Here is a 19,447-nt window from a genome sequence, read left to right on the forward strand (position 1 = left end):
GAAGCCAGGGACAGTGCTCAGGCCCTGAGTCCAAGTGCCAGGACTGGCAAAAAAAAAAAAAAAAAAAAAAAAAAAAGAATCTCATGGATTTTCTGCCTGGGCTGGCTTTGAACTGTGATCCTCAGATCTACGCCTCCTATGTAGCTAGGGTTACAGGTGTGAGCCACCAGTGCCAGATTCTAGGAGACTCTAATCTCCACTAAATTAGCAAAAACAAGCCAGAAGTGGAGCTGTGGCTCAAGTGGTAGAGTGCTAGCTTTGAGCAGAAATTCAGAAACAGACCCTTGGCCCTAAGTTTAAACCCTAGCATTGGCATGGGTGGCACTCCCCCTACCCCTGTCAATTTTCTTTGCCAATCCTAGGGCCTGAACTCAGGGCCTGGGTGCTGTCTGCTCTCCTTGAACCTCTTTGTGCTCAGGGCTAGTGCTCTACCACTTGAGCCACAGCACCACTTCCAGGATTCTGGTGGTTAACTGTACATAAGAGTCTTAAGGGCTTTCCTGCCCGGGTTGGCAAACCACAATCCTCAGATCTCTGCCTCCTGAGTAGCTAGGATTACAAGTGTGAGCCTGGCACCGGGCTAAATGGGTTGTTTTGTTTTTGGCCTTAGTGTTTAAACTCAGGGCCTAGTGCTAGGTAAGCACTGACTGTACTATTTGAGCCATACCTCTAGCGTATGTGTTTTGCATACAGTCAGTATGTGGCAAGTATCGGATGAATCTCTACTTTTTTTTTTTTTTTTTTTTGCCAGTCCTGGGCCTTGGACTCAGGGCCTGAGCACTGTCCCTGGCTTCTTTTTGCTCAAGGCTAGCACTGTGCCACTTGAGCCGCAGCGCCACTTCTGGCCATTTTCTGTATATGTGGTGCTGGAGAATTGAATCCAGGGCTTCATGTATAGGAGGCAAGCGCTCTTGCCACTAGGCCATATCCCCAGCCCCTGAATCTCTACTTTGTATAAATAGGCAAGTCAGAGCCAAGGCTGGTGACTCGTGCTTGTAATCCTAACTACTCAGGAGGCTGAGATTAGAGGATTGAAGTTGGAAGCCAGCCTGGGCCACAAAGTCCCCATGAAACTCTTATTTCTAATTACCCACCCAAAAACCAAAAGTGATGCTGTGGCTCAGTGGTAGAGCCGTAGCCTTGAGCACAAAGAGGCTCAGGGGCAGTGCCCAGGTCCTGAGTTCAAGCCCCACAACCAATAACAACAACAGAAAAGATAGGCAAATCAGGTTTTATCCCCTCCGTCCTGATGGCATTCCTGACAGGAAAATCTCCTTTACTTCCATTTTAGATAGGTCTTCTGTTTTTCTCCAACAACAACCTGAGCATGAATGCCTGTTTCCTGTCAATGTAGACTTGTACATCTCCTATACTGATTAATACAACATGCTTCAAGAAGTTGCCCTTCCTCCCAGTTGAAGGCAAGGCAAAGGAAGTCTGCAGGAACACCCAGGGGTGTTAAATTACTCATGTTTATTTATAACAGACCTTCAGCCAGTACAGTACAAAACTTACAGTAGTATATCTCCGTTACACAAATATTTACTTACAATATATTACATATACAAAATGCTTTGCAATAAGTCTCAAAAGCTAGCTTCACTCCTCTTGAGAAAGGAGAAAAACTCTTTAAAAAAGAAGGGACTGGGTGGGCAGAGAACCAGAAGAAGAGAGGAGGTAAACGGGTCAAAAAAGACACCAAACAGGCCACAAAGGAAACCGTGGGAGAGGGGAGAAGAGTGGTATTGCACTTGCTTCTGTATTTTGTTTTTTATTTATGTTTTTGTTCTTCATAATTTCTGATTAAAAATATAGATGTTTATATATTATGTACACATGGAAAGAAGCTGCCAGAAGTATTACAAAAATTCCACCTGCAGCTTGGACACTGACACAAAAAACAAAGGTCTGGAAAAGTGTCTATTTAGAAATTCTTCTTTTTTATTTTTTATTTTTGTAGTGATGATTTTGAATAGCAGTATAAAAGGAAACACCTCTTTTCACCAGGTGGGTTTCAGGGTAGGTGTGTGTTGTTTTTTTAACTTTTTTTTTTATGCAAAAGGGACTGGGAGAGAGCATGAGGAGGCTTGAGGCTCCAGAGCTGGAAGGCTCTGAAAAGTAGGACTTTGTACCTAAGACCCTGGTTAAAGTGCAGTGATGGTCTGGAGAGAGACCAGATGTCTCTCTCTCTTCTCCCTAGCACCTGGTCTTGCCCTTCCAGTGTCTGCTCTCAGGGGCACAGAGGTTAGCTTCAGAGCAGTCCTTCATGTTTCAGGAGGTTAGAGGTGCCAAGGCTGACTAGAAGAGGGGATGGGAATGCCCAAAGGCTCTGCTGCCCCTGAGGGAACTCATCCTTGGCATCCCCCCAAATGCACAGCAGACACAGAAGAGGTGGGAGGGGCAGGTCTAGTGGGAAGAGTGACCATAGAGTTCAGGAGAAGCCTGGATATTAACCTCATTCCAGTGCCCTCCTAAACAAGGAGCTGCTACCAAGAGGGAGCAGACCCTTCCCTCCTCCAGAGACCACTCCCTTCAGCTGACTCCCAGCTGGCCCTTGGCAACACCTGTTTATTGCGATGTTGTCAAGGAGGAAGAAATTGCCTACAAGGCCTCTCTGCCATTCTGGTTCTTCTGGGGAAACCAGAATATTGGGGGCAGGGGTGGGGGAGACGGAAAATGTTTTGTGTGTTTTGTTTTGTTTTTCCTTTCCTATGATACAGGTAGACTCTTCCAAGAACCCTTAAAAGCCCTAATCCCAGGGTCTGATCCTTAGCCCACCCTTTACTATTCCCCCCAAATATCCCTGAAAGGGAGTGAGAAAAGCAGGATAAGCAAAAGAGCTAATAGGAAAGGACACATAAAAAGAAAGATAGAAGGGAAGGGAAGAGAAAAGGATCAAGGGTTACAACTTATGAGGTGTTGTGTTTGGTTTTTCCTATTTTTTTTCTTTTTTTCTTTCTTTTTTTTCTTTTTTCATTAAACATAGAAAAACAGCCTTTGGTTTGAATCTCAAGGAAGCAGATAGTGATGATTGTGGCCTCGGGCAGGGAAGTCTTTGTAGAGAGAGATCTCTACTTGCAGTGGAACCGTTACTCCGCATGCCCCTTCTTCTGAATCCTTGGTTATCCAAATAGCTAGGGGTCTCTGCAGCCACCAGGGAAGAGTGCCCGCTGCCCCGTGTCTGTGGGCTGAGTGTTGGAAGGGCAGTAGGTGGCCCTCCCTCCCCCCAGTTAGTTGTGCCTATCCCATTCTTGTTGAAACAAGGGTGGAATAGGTGAGAGAAATATGCCATTGCTCATCCTGGGAACATTTTTGGTTATACTGAAAAATTAGAAGAGAGAAAAAAAGACACCCTTTTTCTCCTGGCCTTGGGTGAAACAGGGCCGGGGCGCCTAGGAATGAGAGGGTTAATGAATCCTGCTGGGAGGGAGAGGAAGAAGGCAGCAGGACTGAGGGCTTGGGAACCCTGGGTGTTGGACAGTGACCCGCTGCTTTCTCCTGGGATGGGGACTGAAGGAGTCCCTGAGAACCAAGGAAGGTCACTAGGGTGAAGAAGTTGGAGAAGTGGAGGAGAGAGATTTTGACCCACCCCCTTTCCATGCCCTGGTTCCCAACTAGGCACCTGTGGCTCCCAGTGTGTCAGAGACAGAGGGCTTACAGACTTCTCCTTGGCCCCACAGAAGCTGAACTGGGGGAGCACTCCAAGGAGAGAAAGCCACCACGGAGTACTGCGGCAGGTTGGAGATTTAAAGTGGTGTTGAGGTATGGGTTGGGAGGGGGAAGAGCTATAATCACATCCTGGAGGGAGATCCTGAATGTAGGCTTTGGGGAGCTCATATTCCCCGGGGGAGGTCGGATCCTCCGACCACAATGCCTCGGGAGAGTTGCTTCAGCCTCTCTGACTTCCAAATGAGGAAATAAGTCATTCATTCAAGAATAGTGCAAGCTGCCTAAAGTGAGAGGGCACGAGAGGTATGGAGTACCAAGTTGAAGGGTCCCAGAGAGGAGATATAATGCCACAGAGCTAAGGTAGGGCCATTTGGGAGGTATGAGCATCAAAAGTGAAGAATCAGATAAGTTAAAGAGTGAGGATTAAAGCAAGAAGCTCAAAGTCTCTTAGGATAAAGAGGAGCTTCAACCCCTGGGGCTGTTGGAGGATGCTAGATCCACAAGAAACAAACAAGCAAAAAAAAAGATTAGGCCTAGGGGAGAAGGGAGCTGTGGGCAGGAGGGTAAGGTAGTGGTAAGAAACTACCATACATATATATATATATATATTTAAAAAGGCAAAAGAAAAATCATTAATAAATAACTCAGCAAATATGCTGAGAGGAAGATGAGAGGAGAAGTTTAGGACAAGGAGAAACATAAGCAAAAGACCTATTTCGTCACAATGCTTAACTCGGTCAGAGTAGAAGAGAACAGGTAAGCAGGGTCAGAGTTGGGTGTGAAGTCGGATGATGGCCAGGGGTGGCGGCTACAATACAAAACACCAGCGCTAGACACCTGGAGGTGGAGCCATGGAGTGGTGGGCCGAGGGCAGGGGGAGAGGTCACTAGCCCACCTTATGCTCCCCGCGGACAATGTGGGAAGAGAATTCATACCGGTCTTGGCTGTGGTAACCGCAGATGTTGCACTCGAAAGGGTCTCTGAAACCGTGGCAGCCCATGTGGATGGTGAACATGACGTGGTCCAGGAAGAGGATGCGGCAGTGTTCACACTTGAAGGCTTTCACGGGCTCACCGCTCTCACCCACCACCCGAAGCACTTCCTTGGAGGGGCCTGGGGTGCCCCGCAATAACCCCTCTTGTGGCTTGGGGTCCTCTTTGGCATAGGCAGGACTGTGCCGGCCCACCACTATGGTGGGAGGTGGCTGGGGTGGGGGACCCTGAGGCAGGGAGACCACCCCCCCAACCCGATCTTCATGGTTGCTCTCTGTGTCTGTGGAGTCCTGGCAGCCATTGCTGGGGGATGCCCCAGGGTCAGTCAGTGGGCCTCGGGCCCGGTAGAGGAGGGGACCTCCATCACCCAGGTCATCGGGTCCCTCTCCTGCTTCTCGAGACCCGGGGAGCTCCAGCCGACTGGGGAGGGGCTGCATCTGAGTGTAGACAGAGCTGATGACAGGCGTGAGTTCTGAGATGCAATTGGTTGGTGGAAGGCGAAGGGGACGCAGATGCTCCGTGCCCACAAAGGCCAGAGAACCACCAAAGCCAGGATCTAGGCCATGGTGTGCCACCAATTCCACATCCTTTTCATAGCCACCCGAGTTCACATCATAGGGGAGGTCCGAGAGGCTGAAGCGCATCTGTTTCTCACCTGTGAAGGAGAGGATCTGAGCAGGGCCAGCGTGCGAGAATTCCTGAGTTATGTTCAGGATGGCTTCTTTGTTTCCTTATCCAAGGGACTGGATCAACGTCATCATCATTTTTTATATTAGGGATCAAACCCAGGGCCTTGCACATGCTAAGCTCACACTACCTATATCTCTAACCTCTGGTAACATCACTTATTGCACCTCACTTATTTTTTATTTTATTTTATTTTTTTTGCAGGTCCTGGGGCTTGAACTCTGGGCCCGGGCTTTTTTTGCTTAAGGCTATCTACTGTTCTACCACTTGAGCCACAGTGCCACTTCCAGCGTTTTCTAAGTAGTTTACTGGCGACAAGAGTGTTATAGACTTTTCCTGCCCAGGTTGGCTTTGAACTGCAATCCTCAGACCTTAGCCTCCTGAGTAGCTAGGCTTACAGGCATGAGCCCCTGGCATGGGCTTACACCTCACTTATTAACTCTGAGATCAGGTCAGATCCTCTGTGGGACCATTCCCTGACTGCAGGCTGTCATTTTAGCAAAGGATTCCGTCTCATTCCACCCTACCTTTAACTGAGGGCCTTATGCTCTTGTTTAGCTTTTTTGATCAAGACTGATGCTCTACCACTTGAGTCACAGCTCCACTTCTTGCCTTTTGCTGGTTGGTTAACTGGAGATAAGTGTTCCTCAGATTTGTTTGCCCTGGCTAGCTCTGAACCTTTTTTCCTTTTTTTTTTTTTTTTTTTTGTACCTGTCCTGGGGCTTGAACTTAGGCTCTGGGCACTGTCCCTAAGCACTTTTTTTTTTTTTTTGCCAGTCCTGGGGCTTGGATTCAGGGCCTGAGCACTGTCCCTGGCTTCTTTTTGCTCAAGGCTAGCACTCTGCCTCTTGAGCGAGGAATCAAACCCAGCGCTTCTTATATACGAGGCAAGCACTCTTCTACTAGGCCATATTCCCAGCCTCCTGAGCACTTTTTTACTCAAGGCTAGTGCCTTGAGCCACAGCTTCACTTCTGGCTTTTAATAGTTAATTGGAGATAGGAATCTCATGGATTTGATCTTCAGTTCTCAGCCTCCTTAGTAGCCAGGATTATAGACATGAACCACAAGTGCTGGTGTCAGGTACACCCTACCTATCTTTAATTCCTTCATGATCCCCCATAAATATACATATATACTAAAGCCCTTGTTATTCTCAAGAACTGGGAGAGCCAGTCACCAGTGGTAATCCTAATTACTCAGGAGGTTGAGATCTGAGGATCGTGGCTCAAAGTCAGCCAAGGCAGAAAAATCTGTGAGACTCTTTATCTCCAATAAACTACTCAGTAAAAGCCAGAAGTGGTGCTGTGGTTCACGTGGTAGAGTGCTAGCCTTGAGCAAAAGGAGCCCAGGGATAGCACCCAGGCCCTGAGTTCAAGCCCCAGGATGGGCAAAAAACCAACAACAGCTGGGAGGGCCTGAGCCCCTGACCACCTTCCCTTACAATTGCTCCCCAGAGTCCCCAACAGGACTCCCTCTCTTCTCATGAGAACACTTTCCCATTTCACTCCCTCTTGTACTAGAGGTGAATTCTGCCAGGCTGCTTTCTTTGTCTAAATCAAATCTCCAGGTACAAACTGCTGATCTATGGCAACCAGATCTCAGACTTATTTGCACTGTAGCTTTCCAAGTGGACTCTTACCTACAAACTTCTGTGGGGTTGAGCGCTTTCGTTTGGTGAGGCTGTTGGCCAGGCGATCAATGAAAGTTGGCCGCTCAGATGATGAGTGCAGCATGGAGTCTGGCACCATCTCCAGGTCCCGGATTTCATCACCTAGTGGGGTGGGGTGGGGGGACAATTAGCAGAGTAGGGGTAGAGCTGGTTCCTTAGCCTGTGCCTAGAGAAAACCAGGGCTTTAGTTATCAGGGAAGGTTATACGCCTGGGAAACAGGGCCTCTGTTTACCCTACCTAAAGCTCATGCCAACAACATTTCACACTATTTGGGGACAGACATATATATAAAACTATGAAATATATATATATATACATATATATGTATGTATATATATAATATATATACAGAGAGAAAGAGAGAGAATTGTCATTTTGTTTTGTAGTACTGGAGTTTAAACCCAGGGTTTCACACATGCTAAACAAGTCTTCAACCACTAGAATCATGTCCCCAGCCTTTTTGTTCATATTTTCATTCTGGAGATAAGATCTTTACACTTTGTTCAGATTCGCCTTAAGCTCAAGTTCCTGCTGAGTAGCAGGGGATTCTGTGTACAAAACCAGGTCTGGCTACAGTTACATATGTTTGTTGCTGGGTAGTATTTAGACTGAGGCTCTAGACCCACACTTCCTATCTGTGGATTGGATTTCTCCATAGTTCCTAACACAGGGTTCTGCTCTTCACCAGCTGGGGTGCTTAAGAGAGTGCTCCTTATTCCAACACACCTTATTCCTTTGCAGGAGGAGGTGCTATATTCACCCTTGTCCTGCACTCCTTCTGGCCCTCCCCACAGCTCCCCCATGGTACTGCCCACAGCCCCACCTGGCTGGCCAGCCAAAGCTTGGGCTTCAGTGCTGAGACTCTGTAGGTAGTTGTGGCACCGCTCTTTGTGCTCCTCAAGGGTACTCTGCTGTTTGTAGCTCCGGCCACAGTAGTTGCACTTGTAGGGTTTGCCCACGGTGGGGGAGGAAACTGTGGAGGAGGAGGACAGCAGCAGTTACTTATCCCATGCACTGTCTTCTAGGAGCAAGCTGGGCTCTGGTGGCTCACACCTGTAATCCTAGCTACTCAAGAGGCTGAGATCTGAGGATCAGGGTTCAAAACCAGCTCAGCAGGAGAGTCCTTGAAACTCTCATATCCATTTACTCACCAAGAAACTGGAAGTAGAGCTGTGGCTCAAGTGGCATAGCACTAGCCTTGAGTCAAAAAAAGCTCAGGAAAAGTGCCCAGGTCCCAAGTTATAGCCCCAGGACCAGCAAAAAAAAAAAAAGAAAGAAAGAAAGAAAGAAAAGTCTGAGGAGCAGAATTGTATATGGATGAAAGTATTAACTAGACTGATTTTTTTTTTTTTTTGCTTCTTCTCTTTCCTCAACTCCATCTGTAATAATGGACAAATGAACCAAACTTGGGAATGAGGGTTCATGACCAGCTATGGGCGTGGGGTGGGGGCACACAGTGGTGAGCTTCCGGATGGCCAAGTTGCTGCTGGCCTAGGGACTTCGTAGGGGATGGACCCTGACAGGCAAGCAGGCCCCACCCAAGGATCTCAGAGTGTGGGGCCCAGCCTGTGGTTTAACCTTTCCATGTGGCAGGTGGGTGAAAACGTTGTTTATCAGACAAGGGGATTTTTTTGCTTACGAACTATCTGCTTTGATTTGGGGGAAATTGGTGGGCTTGAGTGACAGAAATGAGAGCCCTGAGCTCTGCCACGTGGGGAGAGGCAGTTTTTATTGACCTTTACTTCTATTTTTACTATAGCCCTAGTCTGGTTTTACCGCTTATTTTCTTTCTTTATTTTTTTTTTTCTGGTTCCCTAGCAAAATAGTCCCAGAAGGACCACCCCTACAAGAATTTATTTATTTTTTGCTTTTGTGGTGGTGCTTGGGTTTAAACTTATTGCCTTGTAGTAGTTAGGCAAGAGAAATTCTTCAAAGAGTAAAAGAATGAAAGAAAAGAAAAGTCAGGTACTGGCAGCTCACTCTACAATCCACTCTACTTGGGAGGCTAATTAATCAGGAGGACAAAAGTTCAAGGCCAGCCCAGGCATAGATGTGAGAACCCTTTTTCAACCACTAGTTGGTCACAGCGACATATATATGTCATCTCAATTATATGGGAAGCTGAGATAGTGAGGACTCCTGCTTCTGGCCAGCTCAGGAACCCACAACTCCATCTCAATGGAAGAAGCTAGATGTAGGGATGTGTACCTGTCATCCCAGGTACAATAGGAAGCCTAAAATAGGCCAATTGTGGCTAATGTGCTTATCCATGGAAAAGCAAGACCATGGTCAAAATGGGGGGAAAAGGCTGGAAAGTGTAGCAGTAGGACACTTACCTGCCTACCATATGTGAGGCCCTGAGTTAAACTCCATTACCACAAAGAAAAAGAAAAAAAAAAAAAAAAGGAAAAAGAAAAGCTGGGTGCCAGTGGCTCACACCTGGAGGAAGTTAAGATCTATGGATCACTGATCAGAAAAGGTCGCTGGCAGGAAAGTCATTGAGACTTTTTAACTTTAAAAAAAATTAATTTCTTTATTTTGCCAGTCCTGAGGCTTGAATGGGGGGCCTGGGCACTGTCCTGAGCTTCTTTTGCTCAAGGCTAGCACTCTACCACTTGAGCCACAGTGCCACTTCCAGCTTTTTCTGTTTATGTGGTACTGAGGAATCCAACCCAGGGCTTCATGCATGCTGGGGGAGCACTCTACTACTAAGCCACATTCCCATCACTGAGACTCTTATCTCAACCAAGCATAAAAAGCCAGAAGTGGCACTGTGGCTCAAGTGGTAGAGTGCTAGCCTTGAGCACAGAGAGGCTCAGGGACAGAGCCCACGCCTTGAGTTCAAGCTTCAGGACCCTTAAAACAAACAAAACACAAAACAGGAAATAACAGCCAGGTGCTGATGGCTTACAACGGTTATCCCAGCTATTCAGGAGACTGAGATCCGAGGATCACAGTTCAAAGCCAGCCCAGGCAGGAAAGTCCATAAAACTCTTATCTCCAATTTACCACCAAAAAGTCTGAAGTGAAGCTGTGGCTCAAGTAATAGAGTGTGTTAGCCTTGGGTAAAAGAAAAGAGCTCAGGCTAGCACTAGGCCCTGAGTTCAAGCCTTGTGATGACAAGAAAGAGAGAGAGAGAGAGAGAAGAAAGAGGGAGGGAGGAAAGGAAGGAAGGAAGGAAGGAAGGAAGGAAGGAAGGAAGGAAGGAAGGAAGGAAGGAAGGAAAGTAGAAGGTGAAATGACTGCTCTGTCACCTTAAGTCTTGGCTCAGAAGAATTGAAGAAAATAGAAAAATAGTGAGGATGGGGCTGGGAATATGGCAAGAGTGCTTGCCTCATATACATGAAGCCCTGGGTTCATTTCCTCAGCACCACATATATAGAAAATGGCCAGAAGTGGCGCTGTGGCTCAAGTGGCAGAGTGCTAGCCTTGAGCAAAAAGAGGCCAGGGACAGTGCTCAGGCCCTCAGTCCAAGGCCCAGGACTGGCAAAAAAAAAAAAAAAGAAGCCAGGACAGTGCTCAGGTCCTGAGTTCAAGGGCCAGGATTGGCAAAAAAAAAAAAAAAAAAAAAAAAAAAAAGAAAAAAAGAAAAGAAGCGAGGAAAGTTTCTGAAAACAGACCTTACTGGTTCTTGTCTTCTTCCTGCCTTTGTCAATGTTGAGCTCCTGCCTTCCTGCCAGTTCAGCTCCTGGTCCCAAGTCCAAGCAGTGAAATGCTGGACAAGAACTATTTGTCCAATTGATTATGTTCAAACAGCCACGATTGGGCAGGCTTGAAAACCTTGCCAATCAGTTCCCTCAGTCCTAAACCCTGAGCCCCAGGGGCTCCTCTCTGGGTTTGCTTCTGCCTCTGGGAAAGTAACACCCTCTTGGAATGGGGAAAAGAAGTGGGATGCTCTTGCTGTTTAGAGGCCCTAGGTTCCCTTTTTCCTAGTTTGGGGACCAGTAATAAGTGGCAGAGAGACCAGACTATGGTTTCTCAAAACCCCTAGTTCTGTGGAGTGGGTGGTGGTAAAGATGTTGTGAGGGTGTGGATGAATGGGAGTGGGAAGAGGACCTTTCCTTTCAGTGGGGCTCAGGAATGAGAAGGTGACAGGAGAAAGAAGTCTCTTGCATTCTCATGTTTATAAAACCAAAGTTGGAAGGGGTGAGGGGTGTCTATAAACCTAGCTAATTAGGAGCCCAAGATCTGAGGATTGTACTTTGAAGCCAGCCAGAACAGAACAGTCCATAGGATTCTGTGTCCAAAATGACCAGCAAAAATGCTGAATGGAAGTGTGGCTCAAGTGATAGAGTGCCAGCTATGAGCAACAAAGCTGAATGAGTTCAAAGTTCTGAGGTACAGCACTGGCATGAGAAAGAGAGAGAGAGATGGGGGGAGACAAAAGCCAATGCCAGGCTTGGTGCTTCATGCACACAATTCTAGCTACACAGGCTAAGATCTGAGGACCATGACTGGAAGCCGGGGTGGGGGTGGGGTGGCTGGAAAGTCCCTGAGACTCTTATCTCCAATTAACCATCAGAAAATGGAAGTGGTGCTGTGGCCCAAAGTGGTAGAGCACTAGCCTTGAGCAAAAAAGCTCAGGGACAGTGCACAGTGCCCAGGCCCTGCATTCAAGCACCAGGACCACCACCAACAACAACAAAAAAGATGATTGCCCAGGCCCCTTTTGATTCATGTTGTAGAGTATGGCAGTAAAATGCTTGAGCAAGGAGTCCCCCTAAATTCTTCCTAGGCCCTAATGTCCTAAGTAGGGCTTAGAGAGACAGGACCCTAATTGCCCTGTGATTGCTCTGTGAGTGTTTCTTTTGTGACAGACCCTCTAACTGCCCAGGGTAGAGAAGTGCTGGAGCTCTAGTTACTGGGTGTGCCAGGGTCCCACTTTCTCTCCTTCTGCTGGATGGTCACTGACCTGAGTGTGTGCGGAGGTGGCCAGTGAGTGCGTCACGCCGTCGGCAGGCATAGTTGCAGAAGGGACATTTGAAGGGCTTTTCCCCAGAGTGCAGCTTGATGTGGCGCAGCAGATTCCCCTTCTGGGTGAAGGAGGCGCCACACTGGTTGCAGTGGAAGGGCCTCTCACCTGCAAGTGGAAGCACAGGTCCTAGAGGACTGGGCATGAGGAGTAGTGACCGCTGGACCCTGCTCCTCACCCTGCCAGGGGAAGGTTCTCCCAACACATGTGGAGGAATGTGGCATATACATGAATCCTGCTTTACAGACTTCACTTGGGGACAGGCCTATCCTGGGAAGGTATAGATTATAGGTTCATGGAAAGAAAGGGTACCAGGCCTGGAATAACAGGCTAAAAGATGGTTATCCTCTGTGCCCCAGACGCTATGAGTTTGAGGAGGATGATCCTAACAGGCTTCAGTTTTCTATACCTCTTTTAGAAAACATCATAGGATGAGTGTCAGTGGCTCACGTCTATAATTCTAGGCAAAGATCGGAAGGATACAGCTCCAAATCAGACCAAGCAAAAAGTGAGGGAAACCCTCATCACAACCAATAGCAGAGTGTGGTGAACACCAGTTGTCCCAGCACAGGGAGCATACATGAGAGGATCATGGTCTAGGTTGGCCAAGGCAAAACAAGACCTTATTTCAAAAATAGCCGGAAGAGCTGGCTGGGCTCCAGTGGCTCAGCCCCATAAATTCTAGTTACTCAGGTGCTCAGATCTGAGTATCAGGGTTTGAAGCCAGTTTGGTCAGAAAAGTCCATGAGACTCTTATCTCCAGTTAACCACCCAAAAACTGGAACTGGAAGTAGAGGTGTGGCTCAAGTGATAGAGTACTAGTCTTTTTTTTTTTTTTTTGGCTAGTCCTGGGGCTTGGACTCAGGGCCTGAGCACTGTCCCTGGCTTCTTCCCGCTCAAGGCTAGCACTCTGCCACTTGAGTCACAGCGCCAGTTCTGGCCATTTTCTATGTATGTGGTGCTGGGGAAATGAACCCAGGGCTACATGTATATGAGGCGAGCTCTCTTGCCACTAGGCCATATTCCCAGCGCTAGAGTACTAGTCTTGAATGAAAAAGCTCAAGGACAGTGACCAAGCCCTGAGTTCAAGCCTCTGGACTAGACTGACACATACACACACACACACACACACACACACACACACACACACACTCATTCTCTCACACACACAGACAGAAAAACAAAATTGAACAAAAAAAGGACTAGAGGTAAGATTTAAACAGCAGAGCCCCTAGCAAGTGGGAAGCCCTGAGTTTAAACCCCAGTACCTCCCCCACTAACACACACACATATACACACACACACGAAAGGGAAGACCCAAATAATACCCAGAATTGCTATAGCATTCTTTTTCTTCTGATTGAACCCAGGGCCTCAACCATGCTACCAGTGATATATATACACCAGCCCCAAGGATACTTCTTGAAGCTGCCCTTCTCTCTCATATCCTGAGAGAAAAAATAGCAACAATAAGAAAAGTACCAGAGGGGCTGGGAATATGGCCTAGTGGCAAGAGTGCTTGCCTCTTATACATGAAGCCCTGGGTTCGATTCCCCAGCACCACATATATAGAAAACAGCCAGAAGTGGCGCTGTGGCTCAAGTGGCAGAGTGCTAGCCTTGAGCAAAAAGAAGCCAGGAGCAGTGCTCAGGCTCTAAGTCCAAGCCCAGGACTGGCAAAAAAAAAAAAAAAAAAGAAAAAAGAAAAGTACCAGAGGTACTTTTTTTTTTTTTGGTCAGCCAGAAAATATTTTGGATGTGACCCTTCTATTTCTGAGGCCACTCCAACATGGCCTCCTCCAGCCCTCTAACTGCTATTGTCCCACCACTGCCCTCTACCTGCCAGCCCTACTCCTGGCCTCCTCCCTGAAATGTTCTGGCGTACTCACCAGTGTGACTGCGCTTGTGCACCATGAGCACGTTGGGTCCGATACAGACCATGCCGCACACGTCACACTTGAGCTTGCCGTTGGGCAGCCGGATGCCACCAGGGGAGTGAGGCTCTGGCCCACTCCCATCACAGTAGCCCAGGGGCTCAGACAGCGAGTCTTCCACAATCACGCTGTCATCCTTTTCCAGGAGCCGCTCGTCTGGTCCCAGCAATCTGCTTGACTCCTCATCGCTGTACATCTCCACCTTGATGGAGTTGGCTGGAAGTGGGCATGATGTTTAGACTAGAGACAGGCCAAGAGGGAACCCATCCCAGGCCAGAATGCCACTCCTGAAGCCCCACAATGGTGTCTTTAGGCCCAAAGACATATAGGCCTTTAGGAGGGGCCAGTGCCCTAGCTTCCCTCAGTGATATACCAGAATCCGGCTAGAACCTGAAATAACCTTCCCATCTCTCTCACCAACCAGGAAAATAGGTACCAAGAAAAAAAGTTGGGGTATATAAGATGTCTTTTGACACTGGGGAGAGGTGGCCGCTTAGGAGAGTCTTTTTCTCTACTCTCTTGTCATTAAGAAAGATGTCCGGGTTGGCCCTGGGCAGGAAGCCAGCAAGTAACAGTGGCGGGAAAACAGTTCTAGGAAGGCTGAAAGGGGACAGCAGGCTCAAGAGAGAACAAAATTGAAAGACAGGCATGCTTCACATGCTCCTCCTAACCCATAGGACTGAACCCCCTAGCCATCTCCACTCAAATCTAAGGGGGTATAAGAGGGGAGGGAGGAGCCAAAGGAGCCATTGAGGAGAAGGTTTTGGCTGTAGCTCTGACCTACATTCCTGGCTATTCCAACCATTTAGAGAATGTCACAGATCTAGGGCCAGATGGGGAGGGGCAGTAAGGGGAACCCTGCCTGGGCAGGAGAGGGATTGTGTGGAGATGGGAAGTACTTCTACTCTCTGTTTCCTACCTATTTCTACCTAATGACCATTTATATCAATCTGCTTCTCTAGTTATAGAATTTCTCCTTGGAGCCCATACCCATAGACCCACCCTATTCTATTGGCTTTTTTTTTTTTTTTAGAAGCCTGGGAATCCTGGATGCTGGATTCCTTCATGTTTTCAGGGACTCTGGGTAGGAAATCATAGGAAAGAGACCATGAGGAAATGGATGCCAATGGAAGGTAAACTGAAGGCCCAACAAAAATGGGGGTGCCTAATGCCAGGAGGGAGGTAGGGGGTTGTACTTACCACTGAGTGAGCGGCTGGGAGAAGAGTGCTGGCTGTTGGGGGTGCTCACTGAGGGGCCCACTGGGGCCCCAAGGAACTCCTTCTCCAGAGATGAGTCCCCGCTACCTTGGAGGAGAGAACAAGAGGGCAGGTAAAACTGGGGCTGCACTATCTACAGTCCATAGCCTAATCTTTAAAAAAAAAAAATCCAGTTAAAATCTTATAAGCATTTATTCTACAGCCATGTACAAAGCAGTGTCATACGCTGGGTACCATACCTTATATCCGCACCAGCCTGGTGTCAGGTGCTGCCTTCCGTTAACTCAGGGGTTGGGCCTCGCCTACCCTGCTTTATCTAGGCCTGAAGGGAAGAGCATCACTGCCTGACGTCTGCAGGAAGCAAAGCGGGCTGGTGTTGTGCAGGCCAGGGTGGAGAGAAGACTGGGGGCCCGAGGTGGCCATAGTTCAGAACAGACAATTCTTCCCTACTGCTCCTCTCTGAACTCCCCAGTACAGTTTCAGGGACGGCTGGGAGGGCATCTCAACTAGTCTCGGAATTGAAAAAAAGCACTAGTAACAATGGTGGTGGCTGTTTACTGCATATGTACCATGTGCCAGACATTAATTTATGCTCTTGAAATAAATTATCTCCGCAACCACCCTATGAAATAGGTGCTAATACTATGTTAACTTTTCAGATGAAGTGATACAAAAGAAACTATGTTCCTGGGCTAAGCCGGTTGTAGTGAAACTGAGGTTGGATCACAGACAGTAAGTGTCCATATCCTTAACCATCGCTTACAGCCTGTAACTTTCCTGGAGGTGAGTTGGGCCCATTCAACTAAGTCCAGCAAAAAATTTGAGTACTCTAGACACTATCCTCTTAGCTAATCTGATTCTAATTACATATTTATTATTTGGTGTTCTTTTAAGTGTTAGCTATAAGCTTACTCTCAACATATTCATTTTAATTGGTTACAAATTGCTTTGTAAAAGTGCATTTTGAGAGCATTATAATGTTTGTAAAAATCAGATAACATACCTGAAAATGAGTGCCTTTAAAACAAATCCCTCCTCCCCACAATCTTCTGCACAAATATATGCGTGAAATAAAAAAATAGATGAAGATAAACATACACAAAGACTCAGATCACATATGTAGAGACACAGAAAGACAACATAGCTACTGAGATAAACACACCCACAGCCTGCTACATGATCTAACATGGACATGCATGAATGTGTATACACAGGCCTACATATGCAAGACAGAAAGAGAGAGAGAGAAAAAGAGAAATCCTAAAATTCATCCCTAAAGTCCACCTATTAGTATTTTACCCAATTGCCCAGCTATGCACATACTTACTTTCACAAAATAAAGATTCCATTATAAAATGGTTGGAGTCTTGGGCCTGAGGCAAGAAATCCGGAACACACCCTCCTGAGGGATCCCTCTCCAGCTTTGGTCAGTGGGAAGAAAACAACCACTCAGGACTTTGGGACCATTTCCCATTCATATCCTGTCCTAAAGTCCCATTTCCCCCATACTATCCCATTCAAGCCTAAAGAAATTTGTTCACAATCTATAGAAAAAGCCTTATGGCTCACATCTGAGTTTCCCCAGCTGTGCTCTTTAGGCAAGCCATGATTTCCTAAGAAAGTTGCCTAAGAACAGAACCACACACATATCATGAAGTGAGCATTTCAGGATTGTGGGTTAGGACTTGTAGACTCTGGACTGACTGGGAAATATACCCTTGCAATTAAGTGGTAAGAAGAGCTGAAAAGGGCATCTTCTTATTTCTTTTCAAACATTAATGCTGACTTGCTCCAATCACTTGATGTGAGAAAAGGGGGAAGAACAGGGCTCTGTGTCAGGTGCTGAGGCCTTGATCCTAAAAGGATGAGTAAGCTGCCTGGAAACGCATCCCTGTTGCCAGCTTACTAGGGCTAAGGCTGCCTTGGGGGTCCAGGGGCTCACTATCTGGGGGAAAATATCCTTAAAGGGATACTTGGGGACACTGAGAGGAAAGCATCCTTTGTGGCTCTCCCAATTAAGGCCTGGAAACAGGTTGAGAAAGCAGGAGCCTCGAGGCACACCAGTAATTCCAGAGGCTCTTTGATGCTGTTGACCTCCCTAGAATAAAGGTAAGAGGGAAAACAGGCTCAAGTCTACTATCATGGGACTAAAACCATAAGAATGTGTCTCTGTCAGGGGCCAGAAAATCCTTTGTGGGGCTCCAGGGATTTTGACATCTAGCCAGGGATGTGAATGGGACTAGAGTCAGATTTAGGAAATTCAGCAGTTCCCTCTCTCAGCCCCCAGAAACCCCAGTGAGGGAATTTCAAATGTCTGGGACTTCCAAAGAATTCCAGCCCATCAGAGCTAAGAATGTAGGCTACTCTCAGGTCTCAGAGACATTTTCTTGGTCAAAGTCATCACAGATGAACTGAATACCCAAGAGAGCCAAGCTAAAAATCATTGAGGTTGCCATGGGAGGAAACTGGAAGGTGGGCAAAGGGCAGAAAAGCAGGAGGGAAGGAACAGGGAAGCAGCGGACAAGCCAAATGTGTCTCACATGGGAAAAGAGACTAGCCCTTTGCTCTTGCCGCCCTTCCTCCATCCCTTCGGAGAGTGGCTGCCTCTAGGAATAGCCACGAGCTGGGGCCAGAGCCTCTGCACCTCTCTGCCAGGGGCCTCATCCTCCCTGCTTTCTCTGCTTGACCATGGGCTCCAGGTGGCAGGGAGGATGCCTGCTAGCCTGCTAGCAGGGAATAGTGGGGACCAGAGCAAAGAAAAGACGCCCATCCTCGGCTCTATTGTGGGGAGGAGGCTGAGGCCCCTCAGCTCCGGGTGTCAGGCTGAGGCATTTGCTGTCAAGGCTCCTCTTTCCTCCCCTCAATTCTCTCCACGACCCATTCCCACCCAGGCCTGTTTCAGCATTTTCACCTCCCCCAGGCAGCTCTACCTCTCTCCCCAAGGCCTAATCAAGATGTCACCACCAGCTCCCACTGTCCAAGTCTTTGCTTAGCAACACCAAACACCCTTGCCCATCCTCCAGCAAGTGGAAGGAGGAACGCCCCCTCCCCCGACACACACACACACACACACACACACACACACACACACACACACACATATCCTCTCCCTCTCCTCAGGCTCGGGAGTTGTTACTGAATTGGCTCCCTGAGCCCCAGCACCCCCTTCCCCCCCTCCACTGGCCGCCTTCTGCCTGAACTTACATTATCCTTCCCTTGCCGGTGAGACCCTGGGGTGCGAACGCGGCCGCCGCCTTGGAGACGGCGAGGGAGTGCGGGTGGTGTGTGCATGTCTGCGTCTCGGTGGCAGGCAGGGGTGAGCCCAGCCACTCACCTTCCAGGAAGCGTGGATTCCTGGAAGTGAGGGGAACCGCCGTCATTTCGCAGGCAGCAGCGGCGGCGGCGGCGGCGGCGGCGGCAGCGGTGGCAGCACGGTGAGCAGGGGCCCACGGCTGCAGCCAGCGAGAACAGCTCAGCCCAGGGTTGTATGTGTGTTGAGAGGGAGTGTGTGTGTGTGTGTGTGTGTGTGTGTGTGTGTCTAAAGGAGAAAAGAGAGAGAGGAGAACATGCTTGGATGTTCTTGGGGAGGGGGCAGGAGAAATCGTCTCTGTGTATGGTGGGGAGGGGGTGCTAGGCTACAGCATCCCCAAGACATTGCAGGGGGTGGGGGCTAGGGGGTGCACAGCGAGGGCCAGGCAGATGCCTTTGCCCTCCTGCCCAGCAGACAAAGAGGAACTGCACAACAAATGCTTGAGAAGCAAGTGTGTGTGTGAGTGTGTGTGTGTGTGTTAGAGAGAGAGAGAAAGAGAGAGAGAGAGAGAGAGGGAGAGAGAGAGATGGATGGGCCTGTGGTAGGAGGGAGAAGGGGGGGCGCCCAGGGAAGGCCCAATCCTCTGCCAGCTCGGGAAGCCAAGGCCCCAGAGGTCATGGGGCCCAGGACATGGGGCAGCTTCAAGGCTCTTGGATTGGCAGCAAGCCCCTCCCCCAGCTAATTCAGGATCCACATTCCCTTTTCCCTCTTCCTCCTTAGGTCAGGGGACTGAAAGCCCTCTTTCCCAGCAGGGAAAGCTAGTCTCACTCAGGGCCACAGATCCCAGGAAAAAGGCTGGTCCAGTCTCCCCACCTTCCCTCCCTTGAGTGCCCCAGGGGCTCTAGCTGCGACAGCCTTGGATTAATTTGCCCTGTATCAGGACAAGGCCTCTGCTCCATTCGCCTCCAGAGTAGCTGCTGACTGCTGAGCTGACCTACTTTGGATGACTACATTACATTTTCTGATTCCAAGAATTTGGAGGTGGGAGGGGCCAT

The 19,447-nt window shown here is 48.4% G+C and overlaps 1 protein-coding gene across 5 annotated transcripts in view; it reads right to left on the reverse strand.

Moving 5' to 3' along the window:
* Nucleotides 1–1,442: 1,442 nt before the first annotated feature.
* Nucleotides 1,443–19,447, reverse strand: part of Ikzf4 (IKAROS family zinc finger 4) — a 32,617-nt gene continuing 14,612 nt past the window's right edge. For 2 of the 5 annotated variants that reach the window (XM_048362147.1, XM_048362157.1), the window contains 6 exons: nucleotides 15,125–15,229; nucleotides 13,880–14,140; nucleotides 11,932–12,099; nucleotides 7,843–7,992; nucleotides 6,989–7,120; nucleotides 1,443–5,316 (listed from right to left, as the gene is read on the reverse strand). In XM_048362147.1, the coding sequence (XP_048218104.1) occupies nucleotides 4,556–5,316; nucleotides 6,989–7,120; nucleotides 7,843–7,992; nucleotides 11,932–12,099; nucleotides 13,880–14,140; nucleotides 15,125–15,229 (1,577 nt within the window). In that variant the 3' untranslated portion in view covers nucleotides 1,443–4,555. Of the gene's footprint in view, nucleotides 5,317–6,988; nucleotides 7,121–7,842; nucleotides 7,993–11,931; nucleotides 12,100–13,879; nucleotides 14,141–15,124; nucleotides 15,230–16,469; nucleotides 16,564–18,346; nucleotides 18,980–19,447 lie in introns of those variants that run through there. The other 3 variants (XM_048362129.1, XM_048362138.1, XM_048362165.1) reach the window with 3 other exon arrangements.

Source organism: Perognathus longimembris, chromosome 1 (assembly GCF_023159225.1).
Source record: "Perognathus longimembris pacificus isolate PPM17 chromosome 1, ASM2315922v1, whole genome shotgun sequence".
Taxonomy (NCBI): domain Eukaryota; kingdom Metazoa; phylum Chordata; class Mammalia; order Rodentia; family Heteromyidae; genus Perognathus; species Perognathus longimembris.